At 38.7% G+C, this 19,005-nt stretch overlaps 1 protein-coding gene and 1 long non-coding RNA gene across 12 annotated transcripts in view; one reads left to right on the top strand and one right to left on the bottom strand.

Annotated features, from left to right (window-relative positions):
- The window catches only part of PTPRM (protein tyrosine phosphatase receptor type M), a 690,600-nt gene that overhangs the window by 388,389 nt on the left and 283,206 nt on the right, over positions 1 to 19,005 (top strand). For all 11 annotated transcript variants that reach the window (XM_075920958.1, XM_075920953.1, XM_075920954.1 and 8 more), the window contains exons 9-11: positions 611 to 720; positions 6,846 to 7,047; positions 10,972 to 11,074. In XM_075920958.1, the coding sequence (XP_075777073.1) occupies positions 611 to 720; positions 6,846 to 7,047; positions 10,972 to 11,074 (415 nt within the window). The remainder of the gene's footprint in view (positions 1 to 610; positions 721 to 6,845; positions 7,048 to 10,971; positions 11,075 to 19,005) is intronic.
- Positions 14,029 to 19,005, bottom strand: part of LOC142827118 (uncharacterized) — a 56,734-nt gene continuing 51,757 nt past the window's right edge. The window contains exon 5 of the long non-coding RNA XR_012901550.1: positions 14,029 to 14,123. This is a non-coding gene — a long non-coding RNA (uncharacterized LOC142827118). The remainder of the gene's footprint in view (positions 14,124 to 19,005) is intronic.

The raw sequence follows: 19,005 nt of genomic DNA on the forward strand, positions 1-19,005 counted from the left end.
AGCACCTTAATCTACAGTAACACTACGTATAGCTCAGTGTGTTTACATATGCTACATGTGAGTGTTTCATATATTTCTAATTTAGGAAATTTATAGGATAGTGGCTAAGGAAGAGGTACTGAAAAGTAGCTTGTAAACAAGACACCTCACTTAAATCCTAGCAGAAAGGCCAAATTCCCCACCTCTTTCATCAATGACATTTTACAGGAAAAGCCTTGTTTCCTGCTGCTTCTCCCTTTTAGACTATCCTGTTCTGCAGTGGCACATATGTTTATACTTCTTTAACAGCTGTATCCATTAACAGTAAAAAACTTCATTGATAACCTGTTAACTTAGTTCTATTTGGAAGAGATAGTGACTGTTATTTCCTAACAGGCACGTAATCTGTTATACTCTGTTACAGCTACAGAGAAGAGAAAAGGGTTGCATATGATCTGTTTAACAATTTGCCAAGGAGTATTTATACTTGCAGAATATAAACTGCTATAACTCAACAGGGGATTGAAACCTGATGAACTGGTATCTTGCCTCAGGAATATAAATGGTAGTTTGAACATCTCTATATGCTACCCAAACAATACTTTTTTTCCTTTTCTTTCCTTTTCATTAGTCCCAAGTGCTGTACCACTTGAATCAATCCAAGGAAGTACCTTTGAGGAGAAGATTTTTCTTCAGTGGAGAGAGCCAGTGCAAACATATGGTGTGATCACTTTGTATGAGGTAGATCACATGCACATTTTTATCATGCTTTCATTGTTACCTATAAATTTGATGTATCGGCATCCTGTTGATAAAAGTATTTTCTTGTTCTGCTTAATTGATCGCCCATACTGCATGTAAGACTGGTACTCATAAAGAGGCTGTGTGGTCTAGTGAATCGGTTACTTGACTAGGTACAGTAGACTTCCGATAATCCGGAACCTATGGGACCTAGGTGGTGCCGGATTATCAGATATACCGGACTATCAGGAGGTACTATAAGATGGTTATATATATATATATATATATATATATATATATATATATATATATATATACATTATATACTGTATATAAAGTGTTCTTAACCCTTTTTATTGTACATACTGTATACAGTATACTGTAATGTTTTAGTTTTTAAGCCTTTTTTACCCTTTTTGCTCAGTTCAGCTGCTGCCGCTGTTACCTTGTGACTCATTTTTTGCCGAAGCTCACTCACTAGGCTCTTGCCATTTTGATGCCGGACAATCAGGAGTGCCGGACTATTGGATGCCGGACTATTGGAGTTTTACTGTATCAGGAAACCTGGATTCTGTCTCTGATACCACTCTCCTTTCTCACTGCTGTCTGTCTCGTCTATTTTGATTGTAAACTCTTAAGGGCTTAATTTTGTTTATATTCCATGCATATTTATTTTGTCCCTGATGCAGCAAAGCACATACTTACATGTGCTTAAGTCCCATTGAACTTGAGCATTCTCAAGTGCTTTGCCAAATCAGGGCAACAGTTGATAAGAGCTTTTGAAATGGGAGGAAAGGCACTAAATAAGTGGAAAGTGTTACCTAGGCTGAAGCAAAACACACTTTACCATATTTATTTGCAAAATTTGGCCATGTCTTGTACATTCGTAAGAGACAAGGCAAAAATTAAAACTAAGAAGAGCATAATTGGTATAAGAAAATTAAAAATAAGAATGATGGAGTTTATTAAAAATGCAAATGTTTCTTTGAAATTGGTCCCAGTTAGAACACAGACTGACACCATAAATAAAATCTAATTCAGGAAAAAATTACTGGAATGAGTATGGCACTGGGTTATTGTGACTGAGGATGCCACTTGGTAAACCTTGTGATATATTGTTCTGCTTAGTAATATAGATTAAATATTTGAATGATAGAAGGATAGATCATAGAATGAATTGTCAAAAGGAAAAAATGTAAGAGATAATAGTAGTGACAGTCATCATCACATTTATGTGGGACTCATTTCAGGAAGCCTATTGTAATAGAAACAAGCAGGTGCAATTTAAAAAAAAAAAGCTAACATATTTTTTAATGCAAATTCAACAAAATTACATGTTGTTAGGGTTCTAAAAATTGCTGTTCTTCTTCATATGGAACCTGAATGCCTTTCAGAAAAAGTGACAAAAGACTGCACAGATTAAGCTGTCAGACTGTAATCATGGTTAAACCTCTTACCTGACCTTACTACTAAATTGGTATTGAAATACTTGAGAGAGAGAGAGAGAGACAGCAAAAGAAAAGAGTTAATTTGAATGCTAAGATATTGATGCATTTATTTAGGCTGCTTTATTATGAAAGGTTATGATAATATATGGCTAGATTTTGGTAGCACTAACTTTGATTATGTCCCAAACCAAACAATTGCACATCTTCCTCAATTATCAGAATGTGTTAATCAATATATATTTCAGTATCTTTTGCTGATTTTAGGCTTGACTTGTAGAAAAATATGTATTGGTCAGCTAATTTTCTGTATAAAAACATACAGGCATAACCTTATTGCTGAGTAATTTGTAACGGTGACATAGCTCTCTCCTTAGTGCATGTGTTTAACTGACATCATTTATAGTAAGAATGGCAAAGGTGCATTCAGTGGAAGGAGAATAATAGCCCAACTCTGTACTTAAAAGAGGATTATGGGAAATTTTAAGCTCCTGTATTTCAAAACAATTCAGAATTCAAACAATCAAAGAAAAATCTCAAAAGAAAATAGTAATACTGTTCTATGGTTGGTGTTAATCAGCAGCGCAGTTACAATGTGAATAGGGCAAACAACATATATCAGATTAAATCTTAATTTAATTTAAAAAACAGATTAATATACTTATATGAGCAGTTTGACTCAGTCACATGAGGTCTTGCTCTTTCTTCGAATCCCAATTAAGGTGCTGGACTTGATCATATGTCTGAATGCAAACTACAATTCCCCAGATATGATTAAAGGCTTTATTTGCTTGCAGAATAGTGATAGAAATGTAGCCGTGTTAGTCTGGTGTAGCTGAAAAAAAAAACAGGACTTTGTAGCACTTTAAAGACTAACAAGATGGTTTATTAGGTGATGAGCTTTCGTGGCCCAGACCCACTTCCTCAGATTAAATAGTGGAAGAAAATTGTCACAACCATATATACCAAAGGATACAATCCTTTTTGTATGTTCATTTTTTAAATTGTATCCTTTGGTATATATGGTTGTGACAATTTTCTTCCACTATTTAATCTGAGGAAGTGGGTCTGGGCCACGAAAGCTCATCACCTAATAAACCATCTTGTTAGTCTTTAAAGTGCTACAAAGTCCTGTTTTTTATTTGCTTGCGTGGGTATAGTTCAGTGACTCTCTAATCTGCCACTTATGAGCCAAGTATTCTGTTCCTTAGAGGCACTGAAGGGAGCACTATGCCTGATGTGGGTGGTAAAGAAAGTCTTCTCAATCCACTTCTGGGAAAAAAAATACAAAGACTTGTCTTCTTTGTAGATGTCAATGAGAGGGGAAGAGACTGGAACTCCCATTATAAACAGCAGGACAGAGAGAAAGTATAGTGTAGCTAAACAATATCTTCATGATTCAACATGTTTTTTATTCAGTTGAATGTCTTAAAAAATACAGTAGAAACTTGGAGTTAAACACCTCGGCTGTGTCTAGACTGGCCCCTTCTTCGGAAGAGGCATGCTAATTTCTAACTTTGGAATAGGGAAATCCGCGGGGATTTAAATATCCCCCGCGGGATTTAAATAAACATGGCCGCCGCTTTTTTTCCCGGCTTGGGGAAAAGCCGGAAAAGAGCGTCCAGACTGGTGCGATCCCCCGCGGATTTCCCTATTCCAAAGTTAGAAATTAGCATGCCTCTTCCGAAGAAGGGGCCAGTCTAGACGTAGCCCTAAGGAATTGAGGTTGGCTGTAACTTTGAAATGTTCATAACTGAACATTACGGTTGTTCTTTCCAAAGTTTACAGCGGACCATTGACTTAGTAGCTCCAAGTTAGTCTGTACAGGGTAAACTTTAAGAAAATGTACATGTTTTGTTAGTCTTTAAAGTGTTACATTGACTTAGTGTAGCTTTGAAACTTTCCTAGGCAGAAGAAAAATGCTGCTTTCCCTTTCATTTTTAGTAGTTTACATTTGACACAGTACTGTACTCTATTTGCTTTTTTGGTTTTGGTTTTTGTTTTGTTCTCTGTAGTTTGTAATTCTTGTGTTCATAACTCTAAAGTTTTATTGTAAAACAAACCTGAATCTGTCTTTAAACTGGGTAAAACAGGCTGCAACTTCCAGGTAGTCCCTTACATTCCTGCTGGGGAAAACTGTGGAATTAAAATATCAAAAATCCAGTTCACCACAATTATAATTAGGTCCAAATGGACTGATTTCAACACTATTTGAAACCATGTCGTGGAACTGCAGATATCTTCATTGCATGGCAGCTGCAAGAAAAGTGTTGAGAGCAAAATGAACCACTATACATGGCTTTCATTGAGTTAACTGCAGCCTTTGACTCAGTGAATTGCTGTGCCCTTCGGATTGTACTTTCAAAGATTGAATGTCTTGATGAAACGTCAGTGTTCTAAAGTTGCTTCATGATAACTCTTCTGAGTAGCACTGGCTCCCAGAGTGAACCTTTCATGATATAAAGAGAAGTCAAACAGGGCTGTATCATTGCCCCAACCATGTTTGCGGTCTTTATTAGCATAATAGTCTACAGAATGGATGGAAAAACTTGGTTTGAGCTGTGCCAGTGTAGCCATTACTTATTTACGGCACAGGGTTTTTGAAGATCACAATATTCGAACAGACATCAAACTTTTTGTCTATCAAACCATCATTCTCTCAACATTGTTGCATGTGTCTAAAACCTGGACAACCCAGAGACATCACTTGAAAGATGGAAGATGATCATACTCATCAAGGAGTTATCGCCCATCGTCATTTGAAACCTAGAAACTCAGAGTAGGAGACAGCATTTAGAGGACAAAATGGTGCTAACACGAGTAGCCTTGTCTACATAAGGTTCTTTTTATTTCCAACCCATTTCTATCACCAGTGCAAGACTCCAGTTGGTAGCAATGAAAAGGGCAGGATTCTAGCCAGCTCACCAACATGTTACCTAAACCTGGTGAAAGTGAGTCTGCATACGAGTGATAACATTTCTGTCACTTCTTTTTCCATTTTAATCTTTCCACCTTTGCTAAATCTATAAAGGTGCACTGGTTGAAAGAAAAGTCTTAAATAGGTACAGTTTTACTGAACGATTGCAGAAGCGTACTGTAAAAATTACAGGAACTAACTACCCAAGGAAGTCACTTCTTGTTCAATGAGCAAGTTGCTTATGAGCTGTGAAAAGGCTTGCCTTGCATTCTCCTGATAGTTAATCCAGTACAATAAACATAATTAAAAGCTGTAGTTCTACCACAGGAGTGTCAGAATCTGTAACCTCTTGAGTATTTTAAATAAAACTGGTCAGAAACATTAGGAAATTATCTCTGTCTTCTCACAGACCCCTACAAGTTTTTAGATCAGTCCTTGCTCAGGAAAATTCAGGAGACTAAATGATTCAAAATGAAAGTGTATCAAAGTTTTTCTTGGGCACTAATTTCTGTTTTTAGCATTTTACTGACACCAGGCTAAATGTATTAGGTAAAAGTACCTTTTTCAGTGATTCAGAGATTTTATGAAATTATAGATATTTAACTATAATAGGAAGGGTTAGCATTGTATCTAAGTGTATGTCAATTTCTCATTTATAAAAGTTTAGATAATACTTCACAAGAGTGTTGTGAGCATAAAAACATTAAACACTGAAATGCATTGTGAGCTACTAATGAAAAGCACTATATAAGAGCTAGGAATGATATTATGTATTGTATCTTTGTATCTAATCAAATCAGACCTTTGATTAATATACACAGCATACAGTTTTCCTTCATGTTTCCACTTAAATATTCCTTCAGATGAATATAATAATGTGTTGATAACTATAACAAAATGTCAATTCCATTGTATATAACAGTGCTAGAGTTATGTGTAAATTGTAGGTAATTCTAAAAGCAAAGAAGGGGAATTAAGTTTACATTTAAATTTTTTTAATTAGCTCCTTGTTTTTAAATTATCTTGTTGATTTAAGTCATAGATATCCAGTAGAAACAGCATACAGTACTTTATTGTGAATTGGTTTTGCTGTTTTAATGAAAATAGGTAATAGTGTTTAAAAGGAAGGAACAAAAAATGAGGGATTTACTTTGCAGGTATTTAACATATTTTTTCCCAGAACAGGAATCTTGAATTTCATGCAGTATAGTCACAACCTTAAGAATTACAATGCAACAATTATAAGACATGAGGTCTAGACTGAAGCATAAGTGTCACCCACTTCGTGAAGCATTCACTTAAAGCTGCCCTTGTCATCTAGTGAGGCTAATCTTATTCAGTGCAAACCATAATTACATTCAGACAGCTTAGAAATGAGGCTACACCTTTGTCACTTGCATATCTGTTTTTGCTAGTTGTATTTTTTTTTTTTTTTTGCTGAAAACCAACAGTAATATGAATTCAGAAAAATGACATTGTGAAAGCCACCAACTTAAAGGTATTAACTTAAGTCTGAACCCATCCTTTACTGTTGTATTCTTGCAGACTTTTAAGTCCCTGTATCTATAAAAGTAATAACTCATAACATTTTTGGCTGAAATCCTGTTTCCCTTCATTGGAGTCAGGATTTGAAGAGTATAAGGCTATAAGATTGCTTATCATAAAATGTCTGACAGTGCATACATCAGAAGGGTTTATGGGATAAAGATGCAATCTTTGTCCATCTGCTCAAGATATTTTATAAGTTTCTTATTCTTTTGCAGATCACCTACAAGGCTGTCAGTTCCTTTGACCCAGAAATAGATTTATCAAATCAAAGTGGACGAGTTTTAAAGCTAGGAAATGAAACCCATTACCTTTTTTTTGGACTGTATCCTGGGACCACCTATTCTTTTACCATTAGAGCCAGCACAGCCAAAGGATTTGGACCTCCAATCACAAGTCAATTCACAACTAAAATATCAGGTATTATATTAAGTTAATGATTTCTGTATTTGTACTATGGTCATTGTTATTTTCTTTGTTTGATCCACCTCTCTTTTAATGCTTTACAGGTAGTTTGTCAGAGAGATAATATTAGTTTTCTACTTTCAAAGTTTCAGACAAACTGATATATTACATATTTGAATAATTCCAGGTGCGTGAAATTCAGAACATGTAGACTTTTTGAAGTTCTGTTCAAAACCATGTAAGTTAGCACAAAGGAAACATGTGATTTATATGCTTTTGGAGTCAACCCCAGGTGCCTGTGGTTGCAAAATTTAGTTTAGGGGGTTTGGGACATGAATCTGAGATGGTTTCATTCAGAGTTCATTCAGCCTCAACATGATTCTAAATTAGTACAGTGCCAGAAAATCTCTTTAATGGGGCATGAACAATTGAGAGTACAGCAGAAATGCTACATGTCTAGCTCTCACTTATGAAGTGTAGTGAGCTGTCACACTGCACACATTCATAACAGGTATGTTGACTGAGGCAGATTTGAAACTGCATTAGACAAGAACATCAGGACCTGTGGTATTCAGAGAATGAGAAGAGCCAACTTCTCTAAAAGACCATTCATGATATCTTCTCGCCCCCAAAAACTGAGAAACATTTTATCCCCTTTGTTGTTGGAATGCGATCCAACTGCATGCACTAAAATCCCTATATAATTGATGACAAAATGTGATCCAAATCTGCAGTGGAATTGTCCTTATACTCAGCTTCTCTATTATGTTTCTGGAAATTAAACTGACAGCCAGTGAAGAACTTGAAGCATGGTCTCAGAGCATCCCAAAAATTCTCACACAGCCCAAAATTCATTAGCTATCTTTTTCCCCAACTTTCCTTTTTTGAAAATACAAAATAAGCAATATGGGTACAGTATTTTTTAGCATGTGTCCCTGTCATTCTTATTCTCCCTGCATCTCATTGTGACGTTTTCATCTTTGTGGTAGAATGTACAGAGAGAAACACAAATGCATTAATCAAAAGCATAGTAAGGAATTTATATTGTGGGGAATGGCAATAAATGCACATTGGGATTTTTTGTGATTACTGTACCTAGTAATTGTAGGGATAAATTCATTGGATAATTATCCGCTAAAAATCCTTGAACATACTTAGCACTGGAATGTAAAGAATGGTGCCCTGTTTGAGGTATCTAGGACCATATTACCTCTGTATTTGGCAGTGGTCCAACCACTACTGGAATACTGTATCCAAAGTTCAGGAAGGATGTTGACAAATGGGGGAGAGCTCAGAGAAGAGCCATGGGAATAATAAAGGGATTGGAAGATATGCTTCAGAGTGATAGGCTAAAGGAGCTTGTTAACGTTTCGTTTGGCCAACATTAAGGGGTGACTTGATCACAATCTGTATACCTACCTTCCTGGGGAACAGAATTTTGATAATGGAAGGCTCTTCAATCTAGCACGTAATGCTATAACAAGATACGACTGGAAGTAGGAGTGAGACAAATTTGTATCGGAAACAAGGTGCAATTTTGTAATTGGGCAATTAGCCACTGGAATAATTTACCAGTGGTTATGGTGGATTCTTCATGGCTGGAAATGCTTACATTAAGATTACATTTTTTTTTTTTTAACATATGCTGAAGTTCAGTCTGGAATTAATTCAGAAAAGTTTGGTGGTCTGTGTTACGCAGAAGGTCAGACTAGAAATCACAGTGGTCACTTCTGTCCTTTTGACTTATGGATCAGTGAATAGTGTACAGTAAATAAGGACTTGGGTCAGTGTTCCTCCTAATTTTTCCACCTGTGTGTGGAATAAATTTTGTTATATGTGCCAAGACAAGCGCATATGTGCACCACCAATAAAAACACACGCTACCGTCTGTGAGCATTCTGCTAATGAGCTGGGCAACACCTGAATCTCTTCTAGGTGGCTGTCCAAGCACTCAGCTTACAGCAGAGGTTGGCAAGATACCTCTAGCAGACCGCATCTATCCCACCAAGCCACCTGATCCAGCCCGCAGATGACCCCCCCCCTGCCAGGACGCCCAGGCACTCAGCAGTTGCTGATCTAAGCACAGGGTGCCCCTCTGCTCTGGAGGGAGAGGGAGGTTTTGTGTGATTGCCCTGCCTCCAGCCTAATCCTCAGCTTCTACTGGCTGGAAACAACTGGCCAATAGGAACTGACCCCACCCAATCTCTCAGCTCCTATTGGTCAGAAACAATCATCGAATAGGAGCTGAGAGATTAGCCTGGAGGATGGGGGCAGCACAAGGCTCTCTTCCCTTCCAGAGCTGAGAGCCACATGGAGGGAGCAACTTGCAGTTTTAAGTAATCTGAGCCCAGCCTGCCTTGGGGGTATTACAGGGCTGCTGGCTAAGAGATGCTTAGGTAAGTGCCTTCCAGACAGAGTCTTCCTCTGTCACCCCAACTCCCTCTCCCAGGTCACTATCCAAACCCTCTGCACCCCCGTGCTCCTGGTCACAACTCCCTCCCAGACTCGGCACACCCTCCTACAACCCTCCCCCAGGCCAGAATCCTCTCCTCCTCCCCCAATCCTGCACCCAAATCCCCTGCTCCAGGTCACAACCCCCCATTCACTCAAACTCCCTCTCAGACTTCACACCATTTCCTGCACCCCAGTCCCTCAGCCCGTGTACCCTTCTGCACCATCCTCGACCCTGCACCTCTTTAACAGAAAAGTGTAGCCGTTGACCACTTTCCACAATCAGGGGAGTGGCCTTCACCAAAAATTATTGGCCACACCTTGGCTAACAGGGCACATTGCCTAGGGCCGAACATTGAACAGTGGGGATGAAAGAAAATATGCCCAGAATGATATAAAATCCTTAATGACAACAAAAAAATGTAACAACCGCCTGTGAGGGGGTCACTCACCACCGTAGCGGGGGTCCGTCGTCTGCCCCTGGAATCAGTCCATTCTGCCCGCACGGGCCTCTGCTCACGTGGGGTTCCCCCTCTGGAATCCTCCGGTCACGTCATTCTCTTCGCCACACTGCCCTCCGGCAGTGCCCAAGTCACTCGCTCTGAGCCCCCCTTCCGGGGGATTGGTGTCTCTCCGGCAGGCCTTACTTCAGGCCTAGCAGGCTGGCCGTTGGTCTGTCCAAGCGCCCCTGGCCCAGCCTTGGCTCTCTAGCCCTGCCCTAGCTCCAGGGAGCATCCTGCTCCCCCGGCAGCCAGGCTCACACTGCCTTTTCTGCAGCAGCCCTTCCCTTTTATGGCTCCCAGCTGGGCCTTAATTGGCCAACGCTGCCCAGCTGGGCTGAACTCCCCGGCCCTGCTCCAGGCTGGGGTTTGACTCTTAAAGGGCCAGTACAGGGCAGCTGCCCTGTTACACCGCCACATAACTAAGGCCTTGTGTTCACTTGGATTTCAGCCACCAGTATAGACAGTTTACACCAGCACAGCTTAGTCTGGTTTTAAACTGGTATAAACTTCACTAATGCTAATTCTGTTGCACAGTTGTAAATGGTGTTTACACTAGGGTACGGCATTCCTAGCTTCATGAATGGCTGAAATGTCCATGGTAAGATCTGAGTGTGTCTGTCTACCATAGCTATAGCAAGAGAGTTGGGCCTACATTTTCAAAAATAAATGGTGATTTTGCATGCTTTGATTTTTGGGTTCTCAATTTGCCAACTAAAAAAGTTTTGACCTTTAGAGGGAGGGTTCTCAGCACCCTCTGAATGTTAGGCCTTTTGAAGGCATACCAAGTTAGGGTATCCAAATCGACTAGTCACTTTTTCAAAATAGCTATTTTTTGTGGTTGTTTGAATTTGAGCTGTTGCTGTAGTTCTGTATTCTAAAGAGGTCTTGCTTTTAACAATTGATTTGACACACACAAACTATGAAAACAAACCTAGAAATAATTAGTCTATTTTGCCTCTTGTTTCCCCTGCCCTCCCCCGCCCAGCACCATCTATGCCACCGTATGAACTGGAAACACCTTTGAATCAAACAGAGAGCACTGTGACAATCCTACTGAAGCCTGCACAGAGCAGAGGCGCTCCCGTCAGGTACAACAGGAGGGGTGGGGGGAATATTTACAAAATTACAATTAAATCAAATAATTTTTGGTGTTTTTTCAGGGGGGGAGGTGTTCTTCACAAAGATCAGAGTTTAAATGCATGTCTGTATTCGTACTAATTAAATTAAATAACTAAAGCAAATGAAAGTGCTTTGTTGAGTGTTCGGGTATTGTTTAAAGGATTTGATCAAGATGCAAGTGGCTTGTTCTTTGAAGATAAGGAACAAAGTCACAGTACTGTTGTGTGGGTGGCTTCTTTACTTCTTTAAGGTAATTGCATACTACAATGCTATGAGTTCAAGGACACATCACACTTTGTATCATGATCTGCTATGTTTTGAATATCTGCTTTTTCTCTACTTTGGTGTTTACTTACAACTACTTAAGAATTTTATTAAATTAACTAATAAAAATGGATTGTAAAATTAATAACATTTAACAATTAGGCCAGTTTGGCAGAAAGGGGGGGAGAAGACTATAAAATCAAAAGCTACCAATTTAACTTTTACTACTACTCATTTACATCTATATAATTTTCCATTTTGTAGTGGTTTGTATTCCACAAGTAAATGGTACACGTCTGTGTAAACCTTACATGTCTAAATGTAAAGAATTCCATTTTTTTCAGAAGGGAACAAAAGAGTGACTTTGAATGTAAACCATCCACAGTCTAAATACTTGTAATATTAGACTGCAGAAGAACAGATTTTTGCAAGATTTAGGCTTTTATTTTTGAATTGCCAGGTAGATTCTAAAGTAGCATATCCTATTGTTACTGAAAGAAAGCATGTACATCCATAATTAAGAACAGTCAAGGTGTGTTATTCCCACTTTGATGTTGTAGTTTTTGATAATTTTTGTCAGTTTCAGAGGAATGATATATATATATGTAGACATGAATAATGTGAACTATTCCATTGCACGTTATTATTTAATATAGTATTACAACAATGTATCCTATATTTGATTAGATTATTTTCTGTTTTCTGTAATATAACATATCTATTTTTGAATGGCTGTATCTAAGAGAAGGAAGTGCAACCTTGTTTACTGTTTAGATTAGGGATGTGAATGGTTAACTCTTAAGCTTCACTTTTACTGGGTGATGCTTACAAGTTAGGGTTAACCAGCAGCCCAGCTGAGCTGGAGCAAACCCCTCTTGCTCCTGTGTAAATAAATAGTGGTTAAATAAGCTGTTTTATGTTTAAATACTTAACTTATTAAATGGGATTTTACACCCCTAGTTTAGATCATTTTTGCATGAGACATTTTCTCTTGGAAACGTATGAAACAGTTGAGAAAAGATTGAAAGCAATAAAATCAGATTGTATCTGAACAGGCCTGTTTTACAGATTATACTAGAACTGGAATCACATACATTTTCCCTCTTTCTAGGTTTCCAGTTTCAAATCATTTTATTAAATAACTTTTGGTTCATATTATCTTATTTCTCAAAGCTGTAGTACCAACCTCAATGTGTATATAACATTTGGATTAGAATAGTTATGATCCTATATAAACACAAGCTTGTTACAGTATAACTAAAGAACCAGTTCAATTGCTTTTATCTAGCCTACTGAATTAAATACCATTGACTCCTGCCAGTATCGATAGGTTGAAAACCTCAGCCATAATACAAAGGCACTAGATGGGAGATTTTAAAATGCCAGGTAAGGGGATCAGTGGTTAGAGAAACAGAAAGAGGGATTTAGAGTACCATCAAACTATAGAGCTAAGAGAAGTAGATGACACATGACAGCAAATTTACAAAGCTCTTTTGCAGCAGCACTTAAAATAAAATAGATGCAGATGCCAAGCTAGTAGTGTAAATAATGAGTAAAAGAGAGACTAAAAATTGAAGTGGGAATTTTTGTAATATTATTTAAAGTTTTATTGTCTGGTACACTCTCAGATATGTTGCCAATGCACAGTTTATAGAACATGTTCTGGGAATGGATTTTATTTTCTTAATTTATATTCATTGGGTGTTGAAAATTCAGCTATACTTCATGTATGCACTTCACTAAGTAAGATGCTTGTCTATCGATTCTGTTATAACCACACTGCTGCGTTAATGCAGATTCTTGGAATTACACTAAACTTTCAGTGTAAATTATTGTTGTTGTTTTATTGATCAATACATCAGCTGCGTCACATACAATTATTTAATTCCTGCAGTGGCCAGGAAAAGTACAGAATATGATATTCAAGTCAGTGATGCTAATACTTGAGATAACGAAGAACTTTGGTGTATTTTCCGTGATTAAATATTTGTCTGTGATGAAATATAAAAAACTTATTTTAACTTGTTTCAAATCTACTCACCCATGATCACAACATACAAAAGAAATGCTTATTCTTTGGTAAATAAAGAGCATGTTAAAAGTAGAGTTTTTAGAAATGTTCAAGTCCCTCTATTTGCCACTATAAAGTTTATGATAATCAAGGAGACATAGCTGTTCAGCACTTTGAAAGGAATCATACAATTTACATTCAAATATATTTTAACTTACAATACACAAAAATATTGTACTGGTTGGTTGTTTTATCCATCTGGGTCCTCCCAGGTCCAGCACCTGCAGGCTCCCTTCCCGACTGCTCCCAGCTGGCCAGTGTTGCGCTGCCCACTGAACCCTGCTGTCTCCGGCCCCAGCTGGGGCTGCACTGTTAGCACTGCTGCTTCCGGTCCCAGCCATCACTGAGCTCCCCGCCACGGCACTGTGCCAGCCCCACTGAACAGCCTGAATCTGGTCAGCCAGGGCTCTCTGGTCCAGCATTACCGATGGTCCTGCCAGATGAGGGCATATTTACTGCCTGGAAGCACAACAGGCGCTGAAGGTGATGTTCATGAGAATCCCCTACATGCACACTAGCTAGTACAACAGGCAAGCCAACTGAAATGAAGTAATAGCAACATACTGTACCCAGAAGATATTCTGGGTCCTCATGGTAGAAAGCATCTTAGTTATCCCTTTGGGATGATTGTGCTCTTCTCTAGCCCCTATGTAACGCTGTGCATGAAGAGCACTGTGAATCCCCTAAAGAGGGAAAAAGATGAGGTACAGCTTTACATGAGGTAATGTCAGAGAGCAGGATGCAGTTTCATGAATGTCTTGTGTATGCAGATATTACAAACCATCCCTTGTTTACGGACAACCTCCCAAACTGAAGCAAATCCTTTCCAGCCGCTACATATCACACCTCAGATGCACTCACCCAGGAACCTACTCTTGTAACAAACCCTGCTGCCAACTGGGTCAACATGTCTATGCTTGCGACACCATCACAGGACCTAACCACATAAGCCACTGCACCAGGGCTCAGACAATGCACATCATCTGTTGTGATATATGCTATCAACTGCCAGAATGCCCCTCTGCCATGTATATTGCACAGACAGTCTCTACAACAAAAGATAAATGGACACAAATCAGACATCGGAAATTGTAACACACTAAAGCTGTAGGGGAACCTGCCTGGTCATTCAGTCATGGATTTAAAAGTAGCTATTCTTCTACAAAGGAATTTCACTAACCAATTACAGAGAGAGACTGCAGAACTTGAATTCATCTACAAATTTGACACTGTTACCCTGGGCTTGAATAAAGACATTAACTGTTTGGCCCGTCACAAAGCCATTTTCTCCTGCCTTTGATATCTACACTTTCACATCAAAAACTATGAATGGACACGTCCAGCCCACTTTAATTAGCCTCATTAACATGACTGCTATAATTGACAGCAAAACTTCTGCTGCTGTTTTATATTTATCTTGATTTCTGTTATTTCCACTCCAGAACATATGATAAAGTGAGTTTTACTCACGAAAGCTTATGATTCTAGGTAGCAGTTGACAGATGAAACAACTGTTCATATAATACTATTAAATTACTGAATTTTGGAAAATTGTACGTTTAGCATATAGCATTTTGAAATACTGTAAGACTGCAGTCTAAGTTGAATCAGGTGCGCTTGGTTTTCTTGTAGAAATGTCTGTTCTTTTATTTGTCTTTTGCGACCCTTCCTGTTATTTATATTTTATTTAGAATGAATAATTTAGGAGTTTGTAAAGGTGTATAGTTGAATGCTGCTCTGTGGTGTCACCTCCTTCTGCTACTTGCCCCTGTCTGCTGACTGTATTTCCAAATTATTGCTTTACAACCTGGAAGTTAGCCAACAAGCTCACTTGAGGAGGTTTGTGATACAGACATGAAGGAACTTTATTGATGCTCATAATTGTCACTTTTTTATAGCTAAGAAGTTTTTGTGTATCGCTGAAGGGTCAATCTCACGTTTAATTGAGGGAACAGAGCAATAATTCCTAGATCTTTTTACTGCAACTAGGCCACTTGGCAAATGAGACTTTGGTTCTTTAACTCCTCTAAGTAGTTCTAAATGTCAGTGACAACCCCACAATGTTAATAGATGACAGGTAACATGATTATTAAAACTTAATCCATAAACTTTAAAATAAGATTGATCTTGAGCAACTAAAAAAGGATGGCTAAAGTACATCTTAAAATTAATCAGATAATTTTTCTGTTTCATGTAAACATATGGCAAGTCAGAAGGGAAGAAAAATCCAGGACTGGGGGGAGGAGACTGTTCCCAGTCCCCTATAGTAAATGACTCTGCTATTAGTTTGTTGTCTCTTGAGTGTTAAAGTGAGAGAGGCTGTGTCTAAACTACATCCCTTTTCTCAGAAAAGGGATGTAAATTAGACACTTGGAAATTGCAAATGAAGCTGGGATTTAAATTTCCCGGGCTTCATTTGCATAATGGCAGCCACGTTTGTTTGTTTTTTTGAAAAGGGGCTTTTTGAAAGAAAAACAGCTGTTTAGAGGGGGGTCATTCGAAAATAAAACCCTTTTTTGAAAGATCCTGTACTCATTTTTTCAGGAGTACAGGATCTTTTGAGAAAGGGTTTTATTTTCGAATGACCCTCGTCTAAACAGCCGTTTTTCTTTCGAAAAGCCCCCTTTTGAAAAAAACCGCGGCTGCCATTATGCAAATGAAGTCCAGGAAATTTAAATCCCAGCTTAATTTGCAATTTTGAAGTATCTAACTTACATCCCTTTTTCGAGAAAAGGGATGTCATCTAGATGTACCCTAAAAGTGATAAAAACATGCTTTGTCCCTATTGTGAGCTAGTGAATAGGTATGGATAAAAATGTATCTTTCAACAATATTTGGTTTTTATTTCTTTTTCTGCTTTTTCAAAATATTTATGACACTAACTGCATGTAACATCAAAATTGTTGGTTTTGGTTGATTAATATTATCATAACACCATTCAGAATTCATGCTACGTTAAGCTTAGAACTGTCAGACAAATAGAGTGATATGATCCTTGTGTTGGGCAGCTTTCAGACTGTTAGTGTTACTATGAAATATACTCTTTCCAGCTGAGCAGTGGCATTTTGGACAGTGTGCTTGACATCCCATAGAAGTCATCTTTTATATAAAAACAATGGTAGTCCTGAAAATTAACTTGCTTTTTACCATGTAATTGTTGTTACCTTATTCCACAATGATAGGAAGAAACAACATGGGTCACTTTTTAATTTTGTTGCCCACAACTATTTTTCTTTGTTTTTAACACATTTTCCTTATAAGGTTAACTCTACCATGGTTTGAATCTCATTAATTTTTCCCCTGTGGAGAGCCACATTCCCAAGTAAGTTGAGGTCCTAAGTGCACACTAGAAACAATTCAATTCCTTTCGTTTATCTGCTTCACAGAATCATTACTTGGCTTGACCTAGTCAATTATATTTGGAAGTCATTGGGGATGTTAAAATGTGGATAATTGCGTAAACATGTAACTGCTGAAAAACACAGTGGTTACACACACCCACAGCCGACTCTCCAGAAGCCGGTATGTGCCACTCCCAGGAAGCCAGCTGTCTCCTGCGCTGCTGCCTCTGATATGGAGACAGCCTGCTCCCAAGGAGTGGGACGGGAGCCTGCATGTAACTTTGAATGTGCCAGTTCCCCAGGAGCAGGGTGAGAGCCTGTGCATAACTGTGAATATTAACCGATAAATCCTGGCTTATCAGTTAACTGTTTACATGGTTATATGCTCACATCCCTCAAAGTCCTAGCAGGCCAGGCACTGAGATGCTTGAGGTGTTTCCCATCTGGTCCCATATTCATTTGCAATATTGTTTAGAGATCTTTGGTCTTGTTTAGCCCTTATAGACTCAGGCTTTGTCTATACTTAACATTTTAAAGTGCAGCTGCAGCCGCACTTCAAACTGAAAGTGTGGCCACCATACGACTGCTGGGAGGGAGCTCTCCCAGTGCTGTGTGTAAAGCACCCTTGCTAGAGAAGTAGTTAACAGCACTTGGAGCATAGCTCCCAGTACGACACTCTGGTTCACTCCAGTGCTTTATAGTGCTGTAGGTTGTAGGGTGTGTGTGTGTGTTTTTTCACCCCCCTGAGCCAGAAAGTTACAGTGCTGTAAAGTGCTAGCATAGACTTGGCCTCACTCACTTAGCTTTCATGAACATTAACACCGACTGAGCATTTTTAAATGAAGATAGAGAAAACGTTTGATTGCGAGTGACTGTAACTTCAAGCAAATCTGTTCTACTTCATTGTGTACTCTGAGATTATCAGTCAAAATATCTACTAATTCATACATTCCAGATGTTAAGATAATTTTAAATACATTTCATATTAAAAGTAGATAGAGGGACTAAATAAAACCTTGGCAACAGATTCACAAGGCCCATGCCCATTTTCACCATCAGGCCCAAAATCTAGTGTGATTTTCTTAGTTTCAGATTCTTTTACAAAACCCCAACTCTAATAATTACTTAGTATTTGGCTGAATTTCCTATCGGTACTTATGCTCTTACAATGGCACATTTTTATATTGCAGAAGACCTGGATTTTTTCGTCTACAAATAATTGTTAAATGTTCATTTTGTTTTTCATTAGTGATAGAGTGCAGTATTTGTGCTCAGAATGCTCATCTAGTTTGCTGGACTAATAATTTGGGTATCAGCCAGGCAGACACAGCATAAGTACTCCCTGTTCATGAGTCTCAAACTATCAGTTGCAGTGCTGAATCTCTTGAGTAGACAATATCACCCATGCGCAACTGTGAGGCTACGTCTAGACTACATCCCTTTTTCATAAAAGGGATGTAAATTAGATGTATCACAATTGCTAATGAAGCAGGGTTTTAAATCTCCTCGGCTTCATTAGCATAAAAATGGCTGCCGCTTTTTTTCCGCACAGAGCTTTGCCGGAGAAAAGCGCCAGTCTAGACGCTGATCTTGAGGAAAATAAAACCTTTTCTGAAAGATCCCTTATCCCTATTGAAATAAGGACGTAGCCTGAGAGTTTCTGTGATATGCTCAAAAGGACATTAAAACATGGTCACCAAATACCTGTGTGTTTATGACTTCCAGGTTTTTTTCCTAGGGAAAGAAAGCCCGATTCCTGAGTAAGGGTGTGTCTAGACTACCTAGTTTTGTCGACAAAAGTCCACTTTTGTCGACAAAACAATACCAGCGTCTACACTACCGCGGAGTTCTGTCGACGTTCTGAACTCCGCGATTTTGTCGACGCTGGTATACCTCATTTTACGAGGCAAAACACCTTCTGTCGACAGAAGGTGTTATTGCCTGTAACGTTGCGTCCAGACTACGGAGTTCTGTCGACAAAGCGGCTTGCTTTGTCGACAGAACTCCATGTGTCTGGACGCAAATTGTCGACGGAAGTTTTGTCGACAGTATCTGTCGACAAAACTTCCGTCGACAAAACGCGGTAGTCTAGACGTACCCTTAGAATCAGATTCAGGCAGTGCCCAGCATCAGTATATAAAGCTTGGTTCAGGTTTTGGTTGTTCATGTAGAGTTAGATTATGATATTTAGCTGAGGACCTACACTGAGAGTTATGCAGATTCA

Source organism: Pelodiscus sinensis, chromosome 2, assembly GCF_049634645.1.
Source record: "Pelodiscus sinensis isolate JC-2024 chromosome 2, ASM4963464v1, whole genome shotgun sequence".
In the NCBI taxonomy this organism is placed as follows: Eukaryota; Metazoa; Chordata; order Testudines; family Trionychidae; genus Pelodiscus; species Pelodiscus sinensis.